Source organism: Heterocephalus glaber, unplaced genomic scaffold (assembly GCF_053883595.1).
Source record: "Heterocephalus glaber isolate CG9 unplaced genomic scaffold, H.glaber_assembly_v1.0 deba00000071, whole genome shotgun sequence".
Classification (NCBI taxonomy): Eukaryota; Metazoa; Chordata; class Mammalia; order Rodentia; family Bathyergidae; genus Heterocephalus; species Heterocephalus glaber.
In genome coordinates, this window is record NW_028258137.1 from 3,059,336 (window position 1) to 3,083,893 (window position 24,558).

Here is a 24,558-nt window from a genome sequence, read left to right on the forward strand (position 1 = left end):
GTAAGAGAAGTCTCGTAAACAGAGCTGCACGACTATTTATTTATTTGAGACAGGGTCTGGCTGTGAGTCCAGGCTGGCCTTGAATTCACCATGCAGCCCTAGCTGGTCTCGAGCTCACACAGACCCTCCTGCCTCGGCCTCTCAAGTGCTGAGATGCAAGCCTTCATCACCACACCCAGGTGTGTGACCAATTTAGTAGGTACTATTGGAATGCATGCCTGGCGGTGCACTGTGTTCTGGGTCCCTAAATTACAAAGTGTGACACCTTGCCCTGTGCATTCCAATCAACTAAAACAAACAGAAACACTCCGACCTAGAGGCTGGGCCTACAATAGGAGTCACGTACAGAACTCAGCTTCTCCCGAGAGGAGTTTAGAGTGTGCCACACACGGTTGAGAATTGGCTAGGGTTCCTGCTAGTGTGGCGGTCACTTGAGTCATGTGCTTCTGCAGTGCTCACTGAGTGTTTGCCTCGAGCTAAGCCTACAAGTTTGTTTCTACTCCACAGCGAAACTAGATTTAGAGCTGGGGTGCAGCTCCAAGTGGCCCATGGCCAGCCTTCCAGCGGCCCTGTGTCCACCCCAGCCACACACACGAGTGCACCACACGGTACAGGGCGTTGTGAGGCGTTGGGAGGAAGGGCCCTGGGCAGGAACCGAGACCCGCACGGAAAGCAAGGCAAGGCCTTGGAGGCGAGAGCAGCTCGAAGCAGGATGGCGGGAGGCACAGGAGAAGCATGCGGGCGAGAGGAGAAAAGGCAGACAGCGAATCGCGAAGTCCTGGGACGGGGCCTTCGAGGCAAGATCGAGGACGGCCAGAGCCGGAAGCAATTTTCCGGCAGCTCAGGCTTCCTGGGCGCCGTGGGGCATAGATGGATTTATGGCTTGCAATGATTGTACGGGGCCCAGCACACTTTCTTCACTCAGCATCTGATACACAGAAGTGAAATTGCAATGGGCCGTTAAACGTTTAACTTCGCAGACATTACTGCCAAGACTCTGCTACTTTTGTATCGTTTAAATTTTTAAAAATATTTTTCTTTGACAAAGCCATTTTTAAATGCCTTTAAAGCACGTTTTTTGACAGAAACTGGTAATGATGGTGCAGAAAGGAGAGCACGGATGACACGCAGGACGATGGGGAAAGGCGAGCTTGGGCCTGGGTGGCGGAAGGTGCCGGGAAGGCTTCGCTGGGCCCAGCACGTAACTGTCCCACAGGGAGCCCCTTCCCGACGCGACCTAAGTGCTTCTGCCGCCCCTAAACAGAACTGCACCCTGCACCAGCAAGGCAGACCAGGGCGCGTTCGTGACGCTCCTGTCTCAGCCTCCCAAGGTGCTCCCCGCCTGGCTGTAAAACTGAACTCTTAGAACTGGCAACATCTAAGCAAATAAATACAATATATGCCAGGGCACGTTTTCCAGTTGGTTGCCAGAAAAAAAAAAAAAAAGTCACCGAAAGTAGTATTTCCTGGACCTGCCAGTGCGCAGGTGAGACATCTCGGCTGGGGAGGGGGGCCTCGCACTCGAGGGCCCGAGAAGCCCGCGCTGCCCTGCGGCGCCCTAACGCCTGGAGGCCGCCGCGGTCCGCTGCCGCACTGTCTGCCCGCGAGGCCACGTGAGCCGCTGTCAACCGCAGGCCGGGTCCTTCCGAAAACAATCCGCGACGGCTCTTGAGCAATCAGTGTTTGTTTACTTCTCTGGAGAGCAGGGCTGACACCGCGATTGACTGGACAACAGACCAATAGCCGCCCGAAAACAAAGCCGGAGTCTGGCCAATCAGAGAGAGGCGGGGGCGGGCAGAGCCCACACCTCCGCTGCGCGCAGCCCCGCCGCCGCTCTCCATCTTGAGTGTGGCAGGGCCGCACACCCCAGTGGCTGCATCACCCAGACCAGGTGCAGGGAGGGATGGAGGCCTGTGGCAACTGCCATGCTGGGCCCCCGCCGCGGAGGGCGCGAGACAGGAACTTCCTAGGGAACACATAGAATATGTTTACGGGAAAGACGTTTTGTTTTTGAGACAGGGTCTCACTATGTAGCCCAGGCTGGCCTCGAACTAAGGGATCCTCCTGCCTCAGCCTCCTGAGGCTGGGGTGACAGGCGTGCGCCACCACGCCAGGGTAGAAAGACACGTTCTTGCTTTTCTTGTCTGTGTGGGTTAACTTGTTGCACACGCAGATGATGGTGTGCCGTACCTCACAAAAGATATTCACTCGCCCCTGGGCACTCATTCACCACACTGAGCTTATGCTCAGCTGCGATCTTATGCTCACGTGAAATGTTTCACACCTACTCAAGAGCGTTTCTATTGGCAAATGTATCTGAAGCTCTTAATTTTTATAAACAAAATATAGCCACATATTATTGATGTAAATGTGCTGTTCCTAACGCAGAGATAGGGCTTGCTTATGAGCCATTTGACACTGCAGTTGCTTTGAGGGGTTTGGTTTGGTTTTTCTGGTTTTCGCCATTCTGGGGATTGGACCCAAGGCCTCTGCACTGAGCTAGATCCCCTCATTTTATAATGTGACAGTATCTCCTTGCTAAGTAGCTAAATCGCCCAGGCTGGGCTTTGAATCTGCAATCTTCCTGCCTCAGCCTTCCAGGGCTGGGAATCACAGGTGTGCACCACCGCGTGGTTTTCGTTCAGGTGGGAATGAGAAGTTAGGAGCACAATTACAACATCTTTGCAAACATGGACTTCAGTATTTCAAAACACAAAGGAGACAGCCAGGCATAGTGATGCACACCTGTAATCCCAGCACTTGGGAGGCTGAGGCAGGAGGATCTCTGTAAATTCCAGGCCAGCCTGGATTACATAGCAAGACCATGGCCCAAAACACACACACACACACACAGAAGAATCTAGCCCATCACCGCCACAACCTTTTAGCAATGAATCGAGGCCTGGGTGATTTGGTACCCTTTGCCGAAGCCTGTGGAAGGAAAATGAGCTGCAGCCACGCCTCCCCAATGCCATAGGCCAGATATGGCCGCCTTCCCTGTTCTTGCCTTTGGAACATCTCGGGCAGAGAAAGAAAAGCTCACTGCTTACAAAGTAGCAGTTCAGCCAAGAAAGCACTCACCAGTCAATATTTATTATCATAAAAATCCAGAAAAGGAAGAAACACACTGTCCACGCCCTCTTAAGACATGAGCACTGATGACTCTGCATTTGGCAGAAGATGGAGAACGTAATAAGAGCTTACGGGTTCTTTTTCCTCTCCGGTGTTGGGGACGGAAGCCAGGGCCTTACATGTGCTAAGCCAGCGCTGGACCACTGAGTCCCATCCCCAGCCTTTTTATATTTCCAGGTAGGGTCTGGCTAAACTCTGCCCTTGAACTTGAGATTCTGCTGCCTCAGCTTCCTGAGCAGCTGGGATTACAGCTATGCCTCACTGCACCCAGCTGGATTTTTTTCCCAGTGTTCATGAAATAAATACAAAACAAGTAAGCCACAGATCTCTTTGGAGAGCCCCATCCTGAACACACATGGGTGGTACTCGGGATTTAAAACGCCCCTTCGGGTCCGCGGAGCCAGACGGGCTCTCTTAGTGACCGTCGGTCGCCCGATGTCTTCCAGGGAAGAACTGGACAGAAAGGGAAAACACAACTGGGAAGTGGGTGGGGTGAGGACCAGGGCACCACCCTCGGGGCGGGGCCTCAGGTCCAGACCACTCCCGCTCCCGTGAGAGAAGCATCAAGCGGCGAGCCCGCGCCCACAGTGTTGCCAGGGGACAAAACTGCAGTGACTCTAGGGCGTTGACTTTCTTTCTTTCTTCTGGCACCGGAGATCGAACTCAGGACCTTGCAAGTGCCCAACTGACTATTTCTGATTCTGGAATCAGGCAACTCTTCACTCACAAAATACAACACGTGATCCACTGAGTCAAGTAGAAATTGGTTTTGATTTATTTATCTATTTATTTAGAGACAGCGCCTCGTTACATAACCCAGGCTCGCCTTGAACTCCTGGCGATCCTCCTGCCTCAGCCTACCGACTGTTGGAATCCCGCCGCCATGCCCGGCTGAGAGAAAAGCAAAAGTTAGCAAAAACGTACAGAAATCACATCGGCCAATTCTTTGTTCCTTTCTTAAACGGGGAGTGAGCTCCGCCTGGTTAACCTCAGGAAGGGTTTTTTTTGTTTCTGCTTTTTGAGCCAGAGTCTCGCTCCGTAGCTCAGGCTGGGCTCGCGATGACCCTCCTGCCTCAACCTCCAGAGTGCTGCGATTACAGGCCCGGCCCTCGGGCAGCGTTTAGTAGGAAAAGGGAGCTGGGCTCGAAGCAGGGGCCTGTGGTCTTGCGGACTGAAGCAGGCCCGGGGGCCACCGAGTCCTGGGGCCACCCCAGGGCTCCCGGAGTCACCCGACAGTCACCAAGGGGTCGCCCGCGCGGGGCCTCACCATGGAGCTCCCTGCCGGACTCCCAGGCGCGTCCCGCAGGCTGAGGAAGAACCAGGCCTCTCCCTACCCGGGAGTTAAGTCACCAGGCGGCCGGGCACCGCCCCCGACGGGGCAGAGACGCCGCACCTCCAGCCGGCGGCAAACTAGCCGCGAGCCAGACCCGCGACCGCAAGTACCCTCCCTCCTGGCGCATGCGCCGCGCGCCTCCCCTGCTGCGCATGCGCCAGCTGGGCCCCGCCAGCGGCGTTGCACTCGGCACGCAGGTTCCGCCACGCCCGTTATGGTGGAGGTCCCGGCCGGCTGTGGCCCTGCCCCGTGACGCGGCGTCGGTCACCTGACCCGGCTGCGGGGTGAGGAGACACAAGGGAAGTCGCTGTTGACAGAGACGGAGCCGCCGCCGCCGCCGCCCCCCCGGGACCTCCTGCACAATGCCTTCGGAAAAGACCTTCAAGCAGCGCCGCACCTTCGGTGGGAGGGGGCGCCGGGCCGGGGAGGGGCGCGCGGCCGAGGGCGGGCGGGGCCGGGGGCCGGGGGCCGAGGCCCGAGGCCCGCGTGAGTCGGAGACCTTGAGGGGCTGCGGGGTCGTGAGGGAGCGGGGGATCCTGAAGCCGCGGGGTCGCGGCCGTGAGGGCCGCCGCAGGTTGGGGCGCTTCCTGGCTGCTGGTCCTCGGTGTTCGCCGGGCCGCCGCGAGGTCCTGTCCCCTCCGCTCGGGGCTGCCGGAAGCCGCCACCGCCGCCGCGTTCCCGAGCGGCCCCCCCAGCTGGGCTCGGCGCGGACACCTGCGCGGGGCCTGGGCTTGGCGCCCTGCGGCCTCGGCTTCGGCCTTCGCGTCTCCTGAGGTCTGGGGGGAGCTGCGCTCTGGCTGGGGTCCAGCCTGGCAGGTCTGGAGGTGACAGCCCCGGGCCTCCGTGCCCGAGAAGCCTGGTGTGGTCGGGGTCTGGGGGCCCGGCCCGCGTGCTTTGACTGCAGGGGTGCAGGTGGGAGCCCCAGGCGCCTTTTGTGTGGGAATCTTGCCCTGGTGACCTTAGGGCCCTGTTGTGTGCTGTCCCGGAGCCCCAAGAGGGCAGCACTGGAGGCGCCCTGGCCTTGCCCTGGCTCTGTCCTCCCCGGGTAGATGCCCTTTTTCTCCAGCAGTGCCTGCGGTTACGTCCTGTTTGCTTATAGAATTTTTAGGTTGTCCTGGAACAATCATGGTAGCAAAAGTGAGGCCAGCACACTAGGTGCCTGAGTGGTCCTGAGGGGTAAACTGGCAAACGCTCCACTTTTTTATCTTTGTATTTTATATATAATATATTTGGGGGATTTTCCTTTAGCTCACCTTTATTCTCCTCTGTCTGCTTAAGATCTCTTTGCTAGTTATTTTTAGGGGGGAGTTGTTTGTTTTGTTTTGTTTTGAGACAGGGCTCAAAACAGTACAGGCTGGCTTTGAACTCACTTTGTAGCCCAGGCTGGCCTCGAACTCCCAGCCATCCTCCTGCCTCAGCCTCCCAAGTGCTGGGATTACAGGCGTGCCCTACCAAGCCTGGCTTTAATAGTTACTTTGTAGGAAACTGTCCAATAGCTACTGGCTTTCCTTGTTTCTAACATTGGTAAACTTGACTGTGAGCACTGACCGTTCTCACTTTTGCACCAAGTAAGTGAGGAAAATCAGTTCTTTGAAGAGAATCCTTTTGGAGAACCAAAAACCTGTCTTTCTCGTCCCAAGTGAGTGACTTGAGGTTAAGTTAACACTTGATATAGCTGCTGTTTCTCAGATCAGCACTGAGGGTTCTTACAGTTGAAATGGATTTAGGGCAGCACCAAAACAGCCCCTTCCCTCTGTAGCTGAAGAAACGCGGTGGGGTCCAGAGGTGACACTGAAGGTCCAGCGAGTGTTGGAGTCGCCTGTCCCTTCAGCTCTGTAGGTAGCCATCATCACAGTGGACTCAGGCTGAGTCATCAAACGTATCCTTGTAGATTGTTTGGAAAATATTACGAACCTCGAATTGAGCGAATAATTTTAGACTCAGTCTTCTCAAATGTGCTTTCACTCTGCCTTCTCCTGGTAGCTCTGGTTTATCTAGTAAGAGAGCTGTTTCCCAGACTTGTTCCTGCTGGGATTTCACTGAGGAGGGCAGACATGGTCACAAGCTGCCCGAGGGCATGCGTGTGTCTCTAGGAATCTGTCGGGGCAGGTGGCTCCAGCTGCTGTAGAGGTGGGCTGGGGAGTGGAGGTCCCTGCCGGCCCCTGGGCAATGTTCCACCACCTTGAGCCTTGTTGCACAGCTAAGGGCCAGGCGTCCCTTTACCGCATAGAAGTGGAAACTGGGTGTATTTATCATGCTTCCATTTCACTCAGTGAAACACGTCCTGGGAGTTGTGTGTGTGCAGGTACTTTAATGTCCTAGGATATCTCCAGGCAGCTTTGCAAATGACATGTTAGCAAAGTAAGACATGCCTTAGTCCCCCACTGTCTTGTCTAACTGCTTGTGAGGCTTCTAAGGATTTTTTGTTGTTATTTTTTTGATACTGGGTCTTGCTATGTAGCCCAGGCTGGCCCCAAACTTGTTATGTAGGCTAGGCTGATCCTCCTGCTTCAGCCTCCTGAATGCAGGGATTACAGGCGTGCACCACCATGCCAGCTTTCTAAGGATTTTTACCGTCCGGAGGGAAGGAGCCTTGAGCAGATACGGATGTGCCAGGGTAGGACCTTCAGCCGTTTACCATCTTCTCTGAGGGGACTGCCCTGGCCCACCTGTGGAGGAGGCAGGCAGCACACACATCATGACGGCCCATGCAGGAAAAGAAGGGAGGAAGGGAGCCCATGCCTCCTCTGCCAGTCACCAGGGCTGCTGAGGGTGTGGTTAAGTAGCTGGGGGCCTGCAGCATCTGTTTGCCTTGCTTCAGTCCCCAAAGTCACTGCCCAGTGGCTGGCTGGGACACTGAGCTGCTGAGCTGTCTCTTTGGGCTTTGGTGCTGCTCTTTCCACCTCTTGGAAGTTGCTTGTCTCCTTTGTACCTCAATTTCTCACCTCATGAAAAGAATCATTTTTCCTCCGTCCCTTTTGGGCCTTATTCTGGGGATAAATCAGGATGAAGGTAACAGTGGTTTCTGATTTTGAGGCCTCCTATTTAGAACTTTTTTTTTTTAGTTTTAGGTTTACTAGGGTAAGTTGTTTGTTTTGTTAAGATGGGATCTTTCTGTGTAATCTAGGGCAACCCTCCTGTCTCAGCCACCCTGGGTGCTGGGATTACAGCTGTGGGCCACCAAGGTCAAGGATAAGCTTTTATTTGTTTTTTGTTTGGGGGGGGGGGGTTTGGTACTGGGGATGAACTCAGGATCTTTTGAGGCAGGCTCGGTGCCGCTGAGCTGAATCCCTGGCCTCAGGGATAACTTTTAAGTGTGAGGTACATTCCAAGATATGCAAAGAATTATTTGTTTGTTTGTGGATTTTTTGGTACCAGGGATCAAACTCTGATCGTTGCCTGCAGGCTGCGGAACCACTGAGCTAAATCCCTGGCCCACAAAGAGTTATTTGTTAGAGTAGATTAATGAAGGGATTTTCCTCTCTACCCTGAAGTAATCCACACTGACAAAGTGAAGACTTCTTTGGGAAAGAGGCCAAAGTCAGTCTCAAAGGCACAGCACAGTTCTGGTAGGAGGGCTCAGGGAGGGGTGGGAGGAGGTGGAGAAGGATCAAAGGATGAAAGCTGCTGGCAGGGTCTCACTGTGTAGCCCGGGTGCCATTGATCCTGCCCCAGCTCCTGAGCTCCTGCCCCCGTCTCCCGAGCTGGGATCACAAGCGAATGCTGGGATTACAGGTGTGCACTGCCACACCCAGCCAGTTTACTGTTTATAGTAGCTAGATTTATCTTCATCCTCACATTTTTTTCAATAGTACAGTAAGTCCCTGACTTACAAACTGGAGATTGAAACTTTCACAGGCACAAATGGACCTCACATTATGAACATTCATAGATGCAAGCAAATCATGAAAGTAGCTCATGTATCTGCTGGACTTTGCTCTGTCCTTACTGTAGAGTGTGATGGTGTACAGCAGTACATTACAGTCAAGGACATACTGTATTTTTGTGTGTGATTGGTTTTTTTATGCTTCACAGTGTATATTTGTGTCAGGTGTATAAGACTCACTTTGTGGGACTTAGAACAAGTTGGACTTACTCATTTGTAAGTCAGGGACTTACTGTATGCACTTGTAGAAACTCAGGAGTTTTACCATCCTCTTTTTTACCATCCATAAGGCACCTATGTTTGTGTTTAGTAATTAATCTTAAACCAATGATGGTGAAGGTTTTAGAGACCGAGTGCCAGACTGCAACCCAAAACCCACTTACTTATTGCAGAGTGCCAGCACTGCAATTCAACCTGAACACTGAGGTTTTAGTTCAGTGAAAACAACTCTTAGCCAGGTATGGTGGCACATGCCTGTAATCCCAGCACTTGGGAGGCTGAGGCAGGAGGATTGCTTTGAGTTTGAGGCCAGCCTGGGCTACATAGTGAGTTCAAGGCCAGTCTGAACTACATAGCAAGACCTTGTCTCAAAAAACCAAAGAAACAAAGAGAAACTGACATGAAATAAAATGTTGGGTAGGAAAATAGAATTTATATGGCTGTACTTAACATGGGGACTATTTCAGTAGTGTTTGTAAAAGCTGTTAACATTTAGCTGAGGAGGACCAGGGATTTAGCTCAGTGGTTTCGCCACCTGCTGCGCAAGTGCAAGGACCAGAGTTCAATCCCCGGTACCAAAAAAAACCCAAAACATTTAGCTGAGGTGATTCTTATTAGTTTTTTTCGCCCTGTGGTTTTAAGTAATACCATGTCAATCATACGTTCTCATGTTGCTCTATGAATGACATGTTCACATCTCTGATTGTATTGTCAGGCTACTGAAAACTACACTTGGCTTATCTTTTTCCCATGTAGTACAGAAAGCTTAGTAAAATTGTTGAAAATAAGTGATTATACTAAAAAGGGAACCAGATTCTCAGAAAAGTATTCAACAGTAGACTTTGTGATTTAAGCTTTGGTTTCTTAGGCACCAAGCACAGTTTTTAAAACTCCAGCAAGGTACTCTTCCCACACGCTTGCTTGTGAGTAGCTTCCTTACCCTTAGGCTTCACGCCATTAAAGAGTCGGAAGTGATAGGAGAAAATCTCATTGAGTAAGCCGTGTCTTAAGAGTGGGTTCCTGTGCCAGCGAGAACCGTGGAGAATGAAGGCACAGTGACATGCGGGGGCCGGAGCCCTCGGAGGACAAACCAGGGAATCCCCGTGGGCTTGCTCAGCAGATCTGCCCTGACCTGGTGCGCAGCCATGGCCCCAGACCTCCTCTGCACTCCTGGCATCGCCCATCTGCTGTGAGGCATGGGCACTTGGTTTCCTTGAGTCCCAGCGGGGCAGCACTGCTGTGCTGTGGCGCAGTGAAAGACAGCTGAGGGGGGCGGCTCTGCGGAAACTCCAGAAGAAGAGTCTGGCTGCCCTGATGATGTGTGTCTCCTTTCTTTGCAGAACAAAGAGTGGAAGACGTTCGGCTCATCCGGGAGCAGCACCCCACCAAGATCCCGGTAGGTCCGCAGGAGCCCGCTGCAGTGAGTGGCCTGGAGGGGGCTGGGTGCTTGCCAGGTGGGTGAGACGTGCAGACCCTGTGTGTCACTTTCCTAGCCTAGAGTTAAGAGAGCTTGGCTGTTCATCTAACTGCATTCTTCTCTTTAATCTGAATTTGCTGCTCGAGTGTTGTACATTTTGCAACCCAAATGTAATTATTTAAGGAGAAAGAGACAGAGGGCTAGGTCTGTTGGTTGCTTTGTTGTTTTGTTTGTTTTAGTGCTGGGCCCCAAGGGAGCCCAGGGCCTGTGCCTCTTCAGCCCACCTCTACCTTGAGCTCCACCCCAGTGCGCTGTTTTATTATGGACGGTAATAAAGTTGCAATGAGTGCTGTGCAAACCTGTAGCTCTTGGGTTAACCATCCCAGAGGGCTGGGATTACAGGAGTGCACCACCTCTGGAGGCTTAAGATGTTACCCCTGTCACTCACTGAGTGTCTCACTGATGTGCAGCCACCCAGCTCCTGTCCTGAGTTCCCCAGTCGTGGTCTTAGAGCAAAATGTGCAGAAGGAATCCGCTTTTTCAGACCTGCCTAAGTTCCAGTCCTAACTGCAGAGATGCTGGGGGATCCTGGACTAGTTACTAAAATTCTGGGAGGAGTTCCAGTACCCTCATCGGTCAGGTGGGAGGAGGCCCGCCCAGGTGGGTGCAGGTTTGCATGATTTAGGGCACATGGCCAGAAAAGGCATGACCCTAGGAGTGGCCTCCCAGACCACCCCCCTTCCTTTCCCCTGAAGTCCGCACATACTGCACACCTTCAGGCCCTGCAGAAATGCACAAGTTGGCCTTGCATGCCCCGTAACACCTGCCACCTGGGTGGGCTGGAGCGCCAGACTCACCGGGACTGCCTTACCCAGCACAGTTGGCCACAGGAGCCTCGCAGCTGCCAGGGCCTGAGGGGAAAGGCCTGGTGGGAAATGCCCTGTGCTAGCACCTGAGGGCCACACTGGGCACCTGTCAGAAGTGACCGTGTGCCTTCCCCATGGCATGTGTGTCTTCTCTCCTTTCTTAACAAAGGGAAAACGAGCTAGGAGCTGAAATGCAAAGTGACAGGTCTTAGGTTTGCCTCTTTGTGGTGATTACCAGCAGGGTCAGGTCCAGCACTGAGGCCCGCAGCTATGAGAGCAGGAAGGTGGGGTGGCCTGCTGGGTGTTTCTGTAACAGAGTGGGGCTAGGCCTGCAGTCTTTCTTCTCGTCCTCTGACCTCTTACAAGCACTTCTGGACGGGACCCAAGAGGTACACCCTGCCACCTCTTCCTCTGGGGTGGCCTCACACAGGGCCTCTGCAGGACACTCCCAAGGAGCACTGCAGAAGTACCCCAGGATCCCCGTCGTGTATGTGACAGCGCCGAGGACTTGCTGTGGGGAAGGGGGTGCCTGGCAGTTTGTAGGTTTGGGCGGATTTTACAGTGCTTAGAACTGAAAAAGAAAACCTTGCCTTCACAGAAGGCAAGGAGCTAATAATGTGGAACTATTTTTGTTTCTTCGTAGTTCAAGGTACTTAAATTTTTAGCCTCGTAAATGTTTGAGGAGACAGGTGTGTGTGTTTGTGGTGCTGGACATCACACCAGGGCCTTGCATGTGCCGAGCAGTGCTGTGCACCCAGCCACAGCTGCCACCCGGTGAGTAGCTGGGTTAGTCAGGACATCACGGATGCAGATATCGGAAACCACACAGTTCCCATGTATCTATACCAGTCTGTGTTATGTATCAGAATTAAATAATATAAATTTTAAAAATCAAAGAAATGATATTTTATCAAAAACAACCAGGATGGTGGCAGATGGATTCTGGGAGGCTGAAGCAGGAGGATCGCAAGCTCAAGCCCAGCCTAGACAAAGTAGTGAATTAGTGAGCCCTGTCTCTGAAAGTAAAAAAGGCTGGGGATGTAGCTCAGTGAGCAGGCCCCGGGTTCAGTCCCCAGCACTGCAGAAGAACCCCAAGGGCCATACAGTCACTCTGCATCAACTTCGTCTTTAGAACCAGCACGTCATAGCATCCTCTGTCTTGTGAGATACTTAGGGCTTTCTCGTGCCCAGTAGAGAAAGGGCTCCATTGTGAGAAACAGAGCATCACCTAGGGAGGACATCCATGGGCGGTGGCAGTGGAGGGGACAGCGCTGCCCAAGCTCTAAGCGGGTGTCCACACCTTCTTTTCCTGTGAGGCTTGGGGCCTCTGACCGGTAGTCGTTTGTCATGCACCACATTCACCAAGAGTGACATGCAGCCAAGTGTGCCTCCCACCTGCTCCACTTCGTCAGGAACAGGCATACCGCTAAGAAATGATCGCCCGCTTGTTGCATGAATGCACCAAGGAAACCAAGGGATGTGCCGTGTGGGGCCCATTTTGGCATGTCTCAGCTACCCTTTGAGAAGCGCATTAGCTCGTTTGGTTTTTTTAAGTATTGGAGATTGAACCCAGAGCCTTCACACTGAGCTACATCCTCAGCTCTTTGTGTTTTGAGAGTCACTAAGTTGCCCAGGCTGGGCTTGAACTCGTGATCCCCCTGCGTCAGCCTCCCAGAGCGCTGGGATGATGGGCAGGTGCCACACCTGGCTGCTTTGTTGTTGGTGCCTGTTTCTGAGTCGCTCTGGTTTCTCTAGGTGATCATAGAACGGTACAAGGGTGAGAAGCAGCTGCCCGTCCTGGATAAAACCAAGTTCCTCGTCCCTGACCATGTCAACATGAGCGAGCTCATCAAGATCATCAGGTAGGCAGCCACTTCCTGTGTCCCGCTTCCTCAAGCAGCTCCTCCTCTTCCCACCTTTGGTTTTGAACTCGGGTCAGCCAGGCTGATGAGAGGGTTGCAGTGTCCGGTTTCTCACCCAAGGCCTCAGGTCTCTCCTGATTCTTGTATGCCAACACCTCGTGTAGGAAATTGGTAAGAGAGAAGGTACACCGTGCGGCAGCGGGCACTGGCACAGGCTTAGGGATGAGAAACACCGTCACAGGGATGTCACGTGCTTTAGGAGACAAAAGAGATTCCTCACTGCATTTTGCCCAAAGCAGCATTTACACTCAGTACAGCGCCTCAGCCTTGGGTAGGGACAGTCTCGCACACTTCTGTGCTGAGTGTGAGTGTGTCTGTGTTTCTCTGCATTGCTTCCCTCCGTAGGCGGCGCTTGCAGCTCAACGCCAACCAGGCCTTCTTCCTGTTGGTGAACGGCCACAGCATGGTGAGCGTGTCCACCCCCATCTCGGAGGTGTACGAGAGCGAGAAGGACGGGGACGGCTTCCTGTACATGGTGTACGCCTCCCAGGAGACCTTCGGGAGGGGGCTGTCCGTGTGCGACTAGACAGCGCACCGGAAGCTTCCTGAGCCCTTACCATGGAGAAGAAGGGATGTCACCAATGAGATCGATTGGCTCATCTAGTCACAGGTCGTCAGAACAGTCGTTCCCACCTAGGAGTCTTAGGAAGTTGATTTTGTATTTCATGCAGAAAAACTGAGTTCCATTGAGCACACTCGGCTTTGGAAAGCTCTTATTTAACCTCAGCTACCTTGTTTTCAAAGTTTAGAAGTTTAAAAATAAAATACTTTGCACCCTAAGTTGCCGGTAAAACAGACCTTCAGTTATTTTAATGCTTTTCCCCTAGTAGGAACTTGCAGTCGGAGCAGCAGCTTAGCTTCAGGCCCTCAAGACACCGAGGCCCTTCCCTGGCTCTGAGCCAGCTCCACAGGTCCCTGTGCCCAGGCTGCCGGGCAGAACCCCAGTGCCTTCTCGCAGCGCGGGCAGGGTGGGGAGGCAGCTGGGTCCACCCAGCAGCAGCAGGCAGGCCCCTGGAGGTGCTGCGCAGCACTCGGGCAGCAGCAGTCCTGAGTGACGTGTAATTTGTGCCAAGTTCCCTTAAGAGCAGCGGGAGCAGTGGCATTTCGTCTGCTTGGATTTCTCTGGGCTGAGACCTCGAGCTGGCGCCTGCTCCGGGAGCGAAGCAGCAGTGGCCAGCGGACTCCATGCCGTGCTCCTTCTGCCTGTGGCCGTGACACAGGATGGGCTTCTCCACTAAGTAGACACTTGGGATGTCATGGAAGGGCTCGAACGCCAATAGTAGGACTGTCCACTGTGCACCCACGGCACTGGCCTCCCTGTCTCAGGAAGGCTGTTGGGAGAACTGTCCGCGGTCCCAGGGGGCAGCATCGTGGTGCCCTCCCCTGTATGCGTGTCCCCTGCGAACTATGACCTGTGTTAGTTTTACACAATGTAAACTCAGCCTGCCTCCTGTAGACTACGCGCCATTATATCCACAACCCTTGTAACCACTGTATGACCGGTAAGATGCCTGTAACACTGCTTTTCGCAAGCACTGAGGGGGGTGGTGTTTGTTTATAGCATCTTGAAAACAGTACATTTGTAACGCACTAAGTAAATAAAAGTATAACCGAACCTGTCAGTATCACCTGAGCCGCCGGGGCCCCGAGGGCTGCTCTGGGTGGTGGCAGTGGGCAGCACTCGGCGGGCCTCACCTCCACGGCACTGCCTCTGCTTGGTCAGGCCTGTGGCAGAGGAAGGACGCGAGAATGGCCCAACAGTGACAGCCAGGTGGCAGGTGGCATCCACCTGCTGGTAGAAGCGCCGAGGCCCTCAGACCAGGCCCAAGGCAGCCAGCGTGGGCCCACACTCGGGCAGGTGTGCAGTGTGGACCCGGGTGGGCGGAGAAAGCCGGTGCCCGCTCCTGAAAGAGCCAGACTGGAGCAGTCACAGGCCGCCTGTCACTGACTCACCCTCAGGGCTGCGAGGGCAGGCCAGCCTGGCGGACTCCCAAGTGCCGACCGAGGCTCTGGACACCTTCACCTGCAGCAGAGCTTGTTCTAGTGAGACACTGCTGAAAACTGGGAACCCTACAAGACGACGAGTGTCCCTCAGCAGGAGCCCGCCTTCTGCATCCCACACGGAGAGACAGAACTGGGGCAGACTGGGACAAAGGCCTGATGGAACCAAAGCCAGAGGCTTTTTTTAAATTTTTATTTTCAGTACATTAAATTTACTCATAAAAACATTCTAAAAATGTACAATTTTTCCTTTTTAACAAAGTATAATAAAACATAAAAACCCCAAAAACAGAATACTTGACATTTACAATTCAAAATCAAATTAGCAGAATATTAAATATTTACAAAACTATATCTTTTAAAAATATTTATAAAGTTACATGCATTTTGTAGAATTGACAAAAGAATGGCTCAAAAATGGGAGAATTTTCCTTCATTCCTTAAAAGAAAGTATGTCCAATAGAAGCCGTGAAGGGTTGCAGTCTTGGTACCAACGCCTTGTTGTGTGCACATGAGAGCTAATGTGAGGAGGGGTCATCGTCCCTGGGGTGGGGCTGGGGACACTGCTCGCTCCCAGAACAGCAGGGCAGTGCCAGGGACCTTTGGCCTCCACCAGCACAGCCTGTGGTTCTAGAACATTCGCTTCCAGGCAGGCCCTTGGGACTGTGCGACAGTCCAGTCTTGGGTCCCACACCTCTCAAGGCCACCTGACTTGCTCTTTGGGAGTCACCTGCACTCTGGAAAGGACACAGCCACTCCACTTGGCTCCGATCCTTGGGGACCAGGTTTGGCAAGGAGACAGTTTCCCTTAGAACTTTAAGACTTCAGCAGGTAATGCCACCAGGATGTAAACCGGCAAGGCCTTGGACAAGACACCTGGAAGCAGGAAGGGACTAGAGAGGACGGAGGAGGAGGGTGTGACCTGGCTCCCTGGGCAGGGCCTGAGCATCAGTCACATTGAGTGGGTGAGGTTTAGGCAGAGGTGCTGCCCCTGCTGCTGTCCTCAGCACATGCGTGGTGCAGACCAGGCGGACTGCAGTACAGGACCTAGAATCCTAACTAGTGAGTAAAGTACAGACCCTGCAATTACGCAGTAACAAGCGGGCTCCTGTGATCTTGTGGAGATGATAGAGGATGCTGGTTGGTTTAATACCCAATCACATATGCGTCCAAGAAAATACTGTGTTTTTATCTTCACTGTTAAGTGCTACCTCCCATTCCTCATTGCTCTTTAGCAACTAGGAGTTTAACATTAAACATTTTTTCAATTTTTGATATTACCATGAAATAAAAATTAGAAAAGGTAGAAAATTGAAATATTTTGCCTAAATAAACAGGTTAAATAGTTGCTTTATCCCAACATTGTGTTCCAGTCGGGCTGTACACTCCACTGTCCCCATTCCTGCAGACAGAAGGGCAGGGTTACAAATGGAAGATAGGACAGACGCGCAGAGAAAGACCAACCCACCCGGCTGCACAGCGTGGAGACTGTGCACACCTCAGCAAAAGGACTCGGAAGGGTCAGTGCGACGCGTGGCTAACCAGCCTTGGTGGATGAAATGCTCTTCTGGTGTCCTGACTTTGGTTGCTTTTGGAGAAGAATACTGTGTGCACAGGGCTCACTCAGGAGCGCACGCAGGTCGGCAGTGGAGTCCCCAGCCCGGCCCGGCGAATCGCTCATTCACATCGCCCCACCCGGAGGGACGCCCCCGTCGGAGAGGCCAGGCCGCTGCACGCCACTTTCCAAGCCAGCCGGAGGTTTTCCCAGGACCTCTGACGGCCGGGACACGGCCGGGACACAGTCAAAACTCACGACCTCAACTCTTGAGTGTCATACTTCAAATGGAAGTTTCTGTTTTAAATTTGTTGTATTGCAGGTTAAACCTCAACATTTATCAAAATAGCTGTAAGGGTAACACAGACAATTTTCATTCTCCTATACTGACCACTAAAACAAAAAACTGAAATGTTTTTCTCTTGCTATGAGACAGTTTTCAACAATTTCACTGTGTTGAAACAGGATTTATTTAAAATATTTCTTTGTTTAAAAAAACCAAAAAATTTAAAAGTTTGGCTTTCAGCACATATCCAGGCCACTGTAATGGCCTTCAGAAATATTAAAATCGTAAACATCAATGAACACTCCAAGTCATCCTTTAACATAATGTGACAAATTCCAGTCTGGTACTCTTTAAGGCAAAGTTGTGTCAGTTCTCATCATCTGACATTTCGTAGTGTTTAAGAGATCAGCGTAACATCCTCTAACAGCTGTTGCAACACGCGTCACCATTACTTCCAAACTGTATGTAATACTGTGTACCACTAAAGAGGGAATACAGAGGTCTGTCAATTCTGCATTGCATAGAAATAAAATTCTACTAAAATAATACTACAAAACTCTACTAAAAGCCTTTCATAAAAAATGTAACAACTTCCTGCTTTAGTTTCCATGAAGTCAGGAAACTGATCTCAAAATTTGAAGCCTTGTATCACAATGCCTCAAATTCTAGGGTTTTTTACTTTTCTGATTTACAACAATTTTGCGTGAGGCTGATTGTCCCGTTTTAAGAATGGTCTGAATACTGTGATTCTCTTAACAAACACTCATCTGGAAAACCCCTGGCAAGACTTGTCCAATTAATATTTTAATATTGAAGGCGTTAGCATTTTAAATTTTGCGTTTTGAGCAGAAAATTCCCTTTAACCTTGAAGACTGAAGTCCTTAAGTCTCAGACCAAAATGCTCTCATTCCTGTGGATGAAACTTAAGAGATCTAGAGTGAGGGGACGTTTGCTGAAGGTCTGGCCTCGCCCCGCCCCACTGAAGTTCCCCAGGATCTGTAACGGAATTAGCGATCAGTACTCAGCCGAGTTCAGGACAGCTGACGTGAAGCTCCAGAGCTTTCGCTCCTGAGCTGCAAGACTATTACTGCTGAAGTGTCCACCAAGAGACTCTGACAGCATCGGCCCTGTGGCTGGGGTCCCAGGAGCCCCCAGAAGCGACTGCCTGCCAGCTTCCCCAAGGGTAAGGAGCACCGGCCATAGCCAACCTGTGACGCCAACCATTCGTGTCTCGCAGGAGTCGGTTACGGTGCAGAGCGGCTTGAAGCACCGCCAGCCTCGGCGACTGGAGTCCCTGGGACTTGGACCCTTAGAAATAAAGTTGTTGAGAATGAACTGTTTCTATGTATTAATGTAGTCTAAGTTTATCTGCAGGAAAAAACTTAAAAACCTGGAACTGCTACAGGTGTTTGCAGGAGGGAAGGACATACTGAAACCTCTGCTGTAGACGAAGCTGAGTCACTTGCTGGTGCCGGCGCTACACAATCGAGTCTGTCGCACTGGCTGGGATCGGAGGAGGGTGTCCCAGCCTGCAGAGACCCCATCGGGTTACGTTCTTCCATAGTGTAGTCCTTAAAAATCCGAGATCAGGGCTTAGTCACTTGAGAGAAAACAAAAGGAAACGAAACAAAGCGAGGCTGATATTCTCCCTAACCCAGGGGTGTCCAGAGTCCAAGCAGGGGCTCCCAATCAGACCGCGTAGCTGCCCTGGAATTGTGTGTGAGCCTGGAAGGACCAGCGACGCGATGCTCCAGGAGACAAGAGTCTGCACTGCCACCGAGGTGTAGACCACACGTCACCAACCGCGGGGCAGCCCATCGCCAAGTCCTGACTTCAAGCTCCAATCTAGGATTTTGGCAATAAAATCGTTTGATGCACATCTACACTAGATTTTCTATCCAGTCTAGTAAAGTAAAGCACCTTTGGATTAAAAATATTAAGCTCAACAGTAACTAGACGTCTCAGTTTTGTGTTTTACTTTGCTTTATGTCTCCATGGCTTAATAATTTCTGTTGCCAGAGAAAAACATCAGTCTGTGGAGTCCAGACTTTCAGCTGGAGGGGCGTATTTCAACCTAAACGTACCTGGAGGGGGAAAGAGGGCAAGCATGAGTGACTGCAGGCCAGGCCAGCGAGCTGCCCGTCCTGGCTCAGGCTGGGAACCCCGCACACCACAGCCTGTGCCGAGGCCTGCCCTGGGCCGAGAGGCCGAGGGAACACTGCGGCCCTCCTCCACGCGGGCGCTTCCTCCCTGGATGTGGCCTGCACACGGCCGCCTGAGGCAGCATCAGGACCAGCTCTGGGCAGGGAGGCGGCCCCTGAAGGGCACGCAGGGAGCCCACAGCAACCCCCACCAGGCCTGCCAAGCAGGTGCCGGCTTCTAAAGGCTCTCTGGGGCTGGGGGTGGACAGGCAGCGCTGTGCTCAGCTTCAGGGAGGGCTGAAGTCCACAGACAGGACAGCCAGCGCTGCGGCAGCCCTCCCAACCCTGTCTGGTCTTCCTAAACAGTGAGAATAAACCCGGTGCGAGACTGCGTCAGACATTCTGACTGACTAGAGGGGAGCGGGAAGATGAGACCAACACCAGGAACTGCCGTGCCAGGGCCATGCTCTGAGCGTCAACCTGGGGGCAGCGTCAGCACCACCACCCTGGGGAGACTCGGAGCCCAGAGGCCCCGCCCAGCCTGGAGTCGGCCCCAGAGCCCGCGGTGACCCTTCCAGGGGCTTTGCGGGTTACCAAGGCTTCCGTATGTTTCTGAGTCGCGGCGCCGGGCCGGGCGAGCGTTTACCTTGCCGGTTGAAGTCCATGGACGGCTGCTTGCAGTCCTGAGCTCGGTGCCCGGTGGCCCCACAGTTGTAACAAGACAGGTTCCCGCTCTTTTTGTGACTAGAACCGTTGCTGCTGCCCACCAGCCCCTGGGTCTGGTACACGCCCGCTGCCCCTGCCATGAAGCTCTGCATGGGCGGCACGGCAAACGAGGACTGGCCGCCCAGCACGGGCTCAGGGGTGACGCTGCCACTGTAGGGGGCGTGCACGACGGGGAAGGCCGAGCTGCCGCCGTATTGCTGGGCGCTCACGTAGCCATTGCTGCACATGGGGCTGAAGGGCAGGAAGGGGAAGGTGAACATGGATGGCCCGGAGAACGGGTGCTGGAAGTAGTTGGTGTAGCTCACAGTCAGGCCGCCGGAGCCGCAGCTACCGCTGCACCCGCACGAGGTGCACACAATGCAGCCGGGTGGTGGCGCAGGCTGGGGGGGCGCAGGGGGCTGCTGATGGTGGTGGTGGTGATGGTGGCCCTGGCTCTGGGTGGGGAGGTTCCCTGCGGAGCCACTGCCACTGTAGAAGCTGCTTTCGGGGACCGAGGCAAGCGCGGGGCTGGAGCTGGGGGCCGGGTAGCTGGGCGCCGTGGCCATGCTGGCGAAGGCGGAGGCAGGGTGGCTGCTGGAGGAGGCAGGGTTGCTGTTGGTGCAGAAGCTGCCCTGCAGGGGCCCCACAGGCACGCTGCTCACAGCGGAGAAGGCAACTTTGGTGTTGGCTGTGTACAGAGCAGTCCGGGGGTTGATTATTGCAGGGGCCACACTGATCTGCACACTGTTGGGGCAGGATGTCTGGCCGGAGACGGCAGCATCGGCGGGGGCGGAGGACGACAGCAGCAGCTTGATGGGCGGCCGGGCCACATGCAGCACGGTGCTGGGTGTCCCTGCGGCTGCGGTGCTGGTCTCCACCGCCAGGGGCGGCTGCTGTGCTGTCTTCAGCACCCGGTCCAGTGTGGCCGCATGCACAACCTTTGCCCGGGGACCAAAGGAGACAGTTGGGGACACGGTGCTGCTCTCCGAGAGTCCCGAGAGGACCTGCACAGGTGGGTGTGGTGCCGATGGAGGGAGTGTGTCCAGCACAGCACTGCCGAAGCCCTTGTCCACCTTCACGCCAGTCCGGGCCCCGGGCCCTTTGCCCCTCTCCTCCAGAGACAGGAGCGAGTGCATGGATGACGACAGGAGCTTCACGTCCGAGCCCCCTCGCTCTGCTTTGTGCATGGAGCTCAGCATCCGCATTGGGGCCAGGTGCGAGGCAGCGGGCAGTAACTTCGAGGCCAAGGGGTGGTGGCCCGCAGGGCTGGAGCCTGCCTCGTTCTGCACAGGCAGGACCTGGGCCGTGGGTCTGGCGGAGCTCGAGGGGAAGTGGCTCAGCAGCATCACGGGCTTCTCCTTGTCGGAGCCCTCCAAGTGCACGTCCACACCTGAGGACAGACGAGAGCGGTCAGCGCCTCGCCCTCCTGGACCGGGGGCAGCACGGCGGGAGCCAGGGGCCTTACGTCTGTCGTTCTCCTCAGCGCTGTCCGAGCTCTCTTCTCGCACCTGCACGCCCATAGGGCTGGAGGAGGAGCTGGAGTACTCGGAGGAGCTGCCACCTTCCCGGGGCGTCTGGTGAGGGGGCTGCTCCACCTCCACCCGAAGCTCTGTGGAGAAGGCGTGGTCAGTGTGTGGTGACACCAGCGCCGGCCCAACGAGGCAGCACAGGGCCCAAAGTCTCGGGCCACGCAGGAAACTGTGCGGCTGAGTCAAACAGGGCCCCCACCTCCCACTGCAGGGCCCCCCGCACCCCAGCAGCACCGCACTGTCATCCCTGAAGTCCTCCCCACCATACACACAGATCACCCGGCCAAGCGACATGAGATCCTTCTAGCTAAACGACCACATGCAACAGACGCTGGCACTGGTTTCCTGCTGATTTACTACGGTATTGCTCTCGCCACTTCTACTCCCTCGGTAAGACAAGGGTGACTGTCACAGGTGTCCCTAACCTCCCCAAAAGAGGGACAAGGGCAGGTCGAGGAGAAGAGCTGAGAAACTGAGTCATGAGACATCGGGGCTCAGAGCTGGACGATGAGAAAGTGAGCCATGCTGGCCATCGGCACGAAGCAGGGACAGGGCCCTTGGTCCCCAGCCCTGTCACTTGTGGCCAGTGAGGCTCTCAGCATGGTAGCTCTGCATCTAACGCTTTCCCCACACAAGTTCCAACAAGTCACCAGGGCCCTCTTCTGTCCCGCTTGCCCCACCCCCTTCCTGTGCTAGCAAAGCTGCAAAAGTCAAAATAAAGAAAAATGAGTATGCAGACTGGGAAATGCAAGGGGCAGCCAACCGGCCGCAGGCACAGCGCCCAGCCAGTGAACAACTGCACCGCAGAGCTGCCAGCCGCACGCCTGAGCCGGGGCCCACGCACCTGCCGCGTGGCTGCTGCGTCCGGTCTGCACGGGCCCCACGTGGCTGGTGGGGGGGACTCGGGCCACTCCGCTGCTGGTGACCAAGGAAGGGGCCGCGGAGTTCAGGCACCGTCGCTCTGACTTCTCCCTGCGAAGACGCGAGAGCACGGGGACAGGCAGCACCGCTCCCCACGCTCCCCACACGGCGGGCTGGGCTCGTGCCGAGGGCCTCGCCCAGCCTGCTGACCCGGCAGGCGGGCTCCAGCCTCGGGAGGGCACGAGGGCTCACGAGCAGCCCGGGCGCCACGTCTCCTGCCCTGCAGCCGCGCTCTGCACAGCCTCACACTTACTTCTCCAGCTCCAGCTGGGTCTTCAGCTTCTTCTTCGCTCCCATGGTGAGGGACTCAAACTTGTTCAGATCTTCCTCGGTAAGGCTCAGAAACTGGCAGAGAAGAAACACTGCAAAGTTACTGCCACTTCCCAAGGTCTCCGGGATCAAAGAGCTTGGGGCTGAGCGTGAGCTCACCTCTGCCTCTGGGATCTGTCAGCAGGCCAAACCCAACCAGGCAGTGGCACACACGAACATGCCACGGAGGCACCTCACTCGCCGTACCCAAGTGCTACAGCCTCCCGCCCTCGCCTTGGGCGCACTGGGCAAGAGGCCAGCACCCAGCGGCCCCTGCTCCGCGCAGGCCGGTCACCTGCCAGCATGTGCTGTGTGCGCAGGTGACTCAAGGAGTCACAGCGCCTGCTGCCACAGGGGCACCCGGTGGCGGTGGCTCCACACCAAGGAGACCCTGCCGGGAAACGCCAGCCTGGGCACCCGCACACTGGGTCCTTCTGCACCGACAGCAACGCGGGCAGGGAGCAAGCCGGCCAGGGAAGAGACTGGGTCCCAGTGCACCGCAGCTACCCTTTGGCCTGACCCACGTGGCCACAGAAATGCGGGCTCGCAAGCTCTGGGACATGCTTTGCAACTTCGCCACTCCCACTCGTAGATTTGATTAGAAAACTTAAACCAATTATTACCACAGTTAGTGAAATCCTTTGTTTTTATGTTTCGCTGGTGGAGGTGGTGGTGGCGGCAGTAGGGATGGAACCCAGGGCCTCAGCCATGCTAGGCAAGTGCTCTATCACTGAGCTACATCCCCAGCCCTTTTTATTTTTTGAGATAGGGTCTTGCTAAGTTGCTGGGGATGACCTCAAATTCGGCATCCTGCTTCAGTCTCCCGTGTAGCTGGGATTACAGGTGTGTACTACCACACCTGGATAAATCTCATTTCATAAGATTTGTACATCTTTTTTGGGGTTGAGACACCATGTCACTATGTAGTCCAGGCTGGCCCAAGTTGGGAGGCTAAGGCAGAGGATGGCCATGAGGTTGAGGCCAGGGTGAACACTTGCAGCAGGACCCTGGCTCAAAAAACAAAACAAAGAAACAAACAAATCTTAAACTGAGGTTATTACAAATATTCTTTTTTTTTTTTTGGTACTGGGGATCAAACTCGGAACCTTGCACTTGCGAGGCAGGCACCGGAACCACTGAGCTAAACCTCTGCCCTATTCCAAATATTCTTAAAAGCTAGTTTTTCCTTTGTAGCAACAGCTTCACTTCTAGGTTCAACAATCAAGCTCTGGACACAGGAAGTTTTCACAAGAAACAGCCATCAAGCCGTCTTGTCCAGCAGGCAGAGTTCAGAGTTCAAATGCCTTGTATAGCTTTAGTTTTGTGACCCCGAGACTGAAAACCCTTCAGAATTTTAGCAACAGCAGTAACAACAATATACTCCTTGTCAAAATCCCCTGCTGTAAAACTCCCTCCTGGGGCAGCCTGCCTAAACCTCATCAGAGTGTTAGCGCCAACCCTCTGCCCGGCCATCAGCACAGCCCCTTTGTGGGTCAAGGTCCTTGGCCCCGGGGCACCAGCCCTTGGGAGGCTGCAGCCACACGTGCGTCGGGGGGGGGGGGGGGGCGGGGGGCGGCGCTTTCTGCCCACAGGCCAAGTTCGCCCCTCCTGCTCCCAGGCACAGGCTGCTGGACGAACACCCTCGTACCTTCTCCATGGTGAGCTGTTTAAAGACGGGATAGTACTTGTGCAGCCGCAGCTTCCTCAGCCAGTCCAAGATGCCGTTCTGCTCCGGGGGCGGTGGGGCCTGCAGGCCGGAGGGCATGAGGATGGTGGGCGTGGCGTCCACCTGGGCTCGGTACGCCAGCACTGAGGCCGCGCCAGCCGTGTGCTGCAGGTGGTGCTGGGCACTGCTCTGAGAAGACGGGATGCCAGCCACGCCGCACACGGGCCTGGGGATAGGGATGGGCGGGCACAGGCAGTTTTCAGGGGGCCAGCTCCGCTTCCCACAGGGTAGCCAGCACCCTCCCACCACGAACGTGGGACATCAGGGCCCTCCCCTGCCCACCCGAGCCCTGGCTCATGGCAGGACATCTGCAGTGGTGCAGGCTGGACGTGTGGGCATGCAGGGCACATGGTGTCCCCACCGGGGTTCAGGGTGAGCCATCTGAGTTACTCCTAAGTAACACGGGGGTATGGGTCAATCAGAACTTAAAACCGACTGCTAAGCACTCTCGGAACGTCGTGAAGGGCCTCTCGCTCCCCCAGCTAGGGCTGAGCCCAGATTCACTCCAGAAACAAGCGAGCGCAGCCTCACCTTCCAGACGCGCCCACCATGGTGCCCACTTTAGGGAGGGAAGAGTTGCCGGGACCTGGAAGTCAGGAAATAAATCGAA

At 54.5% G+C, this 24,558-nt stretch overlaps 2 protein-coding genes across 6 annotated transcripts in view; one reads left to right on the forward strand and one right to left on the reverse strand.

Annotated features, from left to right (window-relative positions):
• Positions 1 to 4,664: 4,664 nt before the first annotated feature.
• Positions 4,665 to 14,390, forward strand: Map1lc3b (microtubule associated protein 1 light chain 3 beta). The gene is made up of 4 exons (XM_004842761.4): positions 4,665 to 4,867; positions 9,911 to 9,966; positions 12,609 to 12,715; positions 13,121 to 14,390. The coding sequence occupies exons 1-4, from the start codon at positions 4,828 to 4,830 to the stop codon at positions 13,299 to 13,301; spliced, it is 384 nt and encodes a 127-aa protein (XP_004842818.1). The 5' UTR covers positions 4,665 to 4,827; the 3' UTR covers positions 13,302 to 14,390.
• A 2,393-nt stretch (positions 14,391 to 16,783) lies between these two features.
• Positions 16,784 to 24,558, reverse strand: part of Zcchc14 (zinc finger CCHC-type containing 14) — a 42,162-nt gene continuing 34,387 nt past the window's right edge. For 3 of the 5 annotated variants that reach the window (XM_021256635.2, XM_004842762.3, XM_087200830.1), the window contains 7 exons: positions 24,480 to 24,534; positions 23,871 to 24,114; positions 22,167 to 22,258; positions 21,837 to 21,964; positions 20,929 to 21,072; positions 19,405 to 20,853; positions 17,404 to 18,701 (listed from right to left, as the gene is read on the reverse strand). In XM_021256635.2, the coding sequence (XP_021112294.1) occupies positions 18,646 to 18,701; positions 19,405 to 20,853; positions 20,929 to 21,072; positions 21,837 to 21,964; positions 22,167 to 22,258; positions 23,871 to 24,114; positions 24,480 to 24,534 (2,168 nt within the window). In that variant the 3' untranslated portion in view covers positions 17,404 to 18,645. Of the gene's footprint in view, positions 17,099 to 17,403; positions 18,702 to 19,404; positions 20,854 to 20,928; positions 21,073 to 21,836; positions 21,965 to 22,166; positions 22,259 to 23,870; positions 24,115 to 24,479; positions 24,535 to 24,558 lie in introns of those variants that run through there. The other 2 variants (XR_002394243.2, XM_013071467.3) reach the window with 2 other exon arrangements.

What these genes read in the sequence shown, in the direction of transcription:
- Map1lc3b (XM_004842761.4), top strand. Translation starts at nt 4,828, where the DNA reads ATGCCTTCGGAAAAGACCTTCAAGCAGCGCCGCACCTTCG. An exon ending in CAAGCAGCGCCGCACCTTCG is followed by an intron (nt 4,868 to 9,910) that starts GTGGGAGGGGGC and finishes CTTTCTTTGCAG; the next exon opens with AACAAAGAGTGGAAGACGTT. An exon ending in GAGCTCATCAAGATCATCAG is followed by an intron (nt 12,716 to 13,120) that starts GTAGGCAGCCAC and finishes TTCCCTCCGTAG; the next exon opens with GCGGCGCTTGCAGCTCAACG.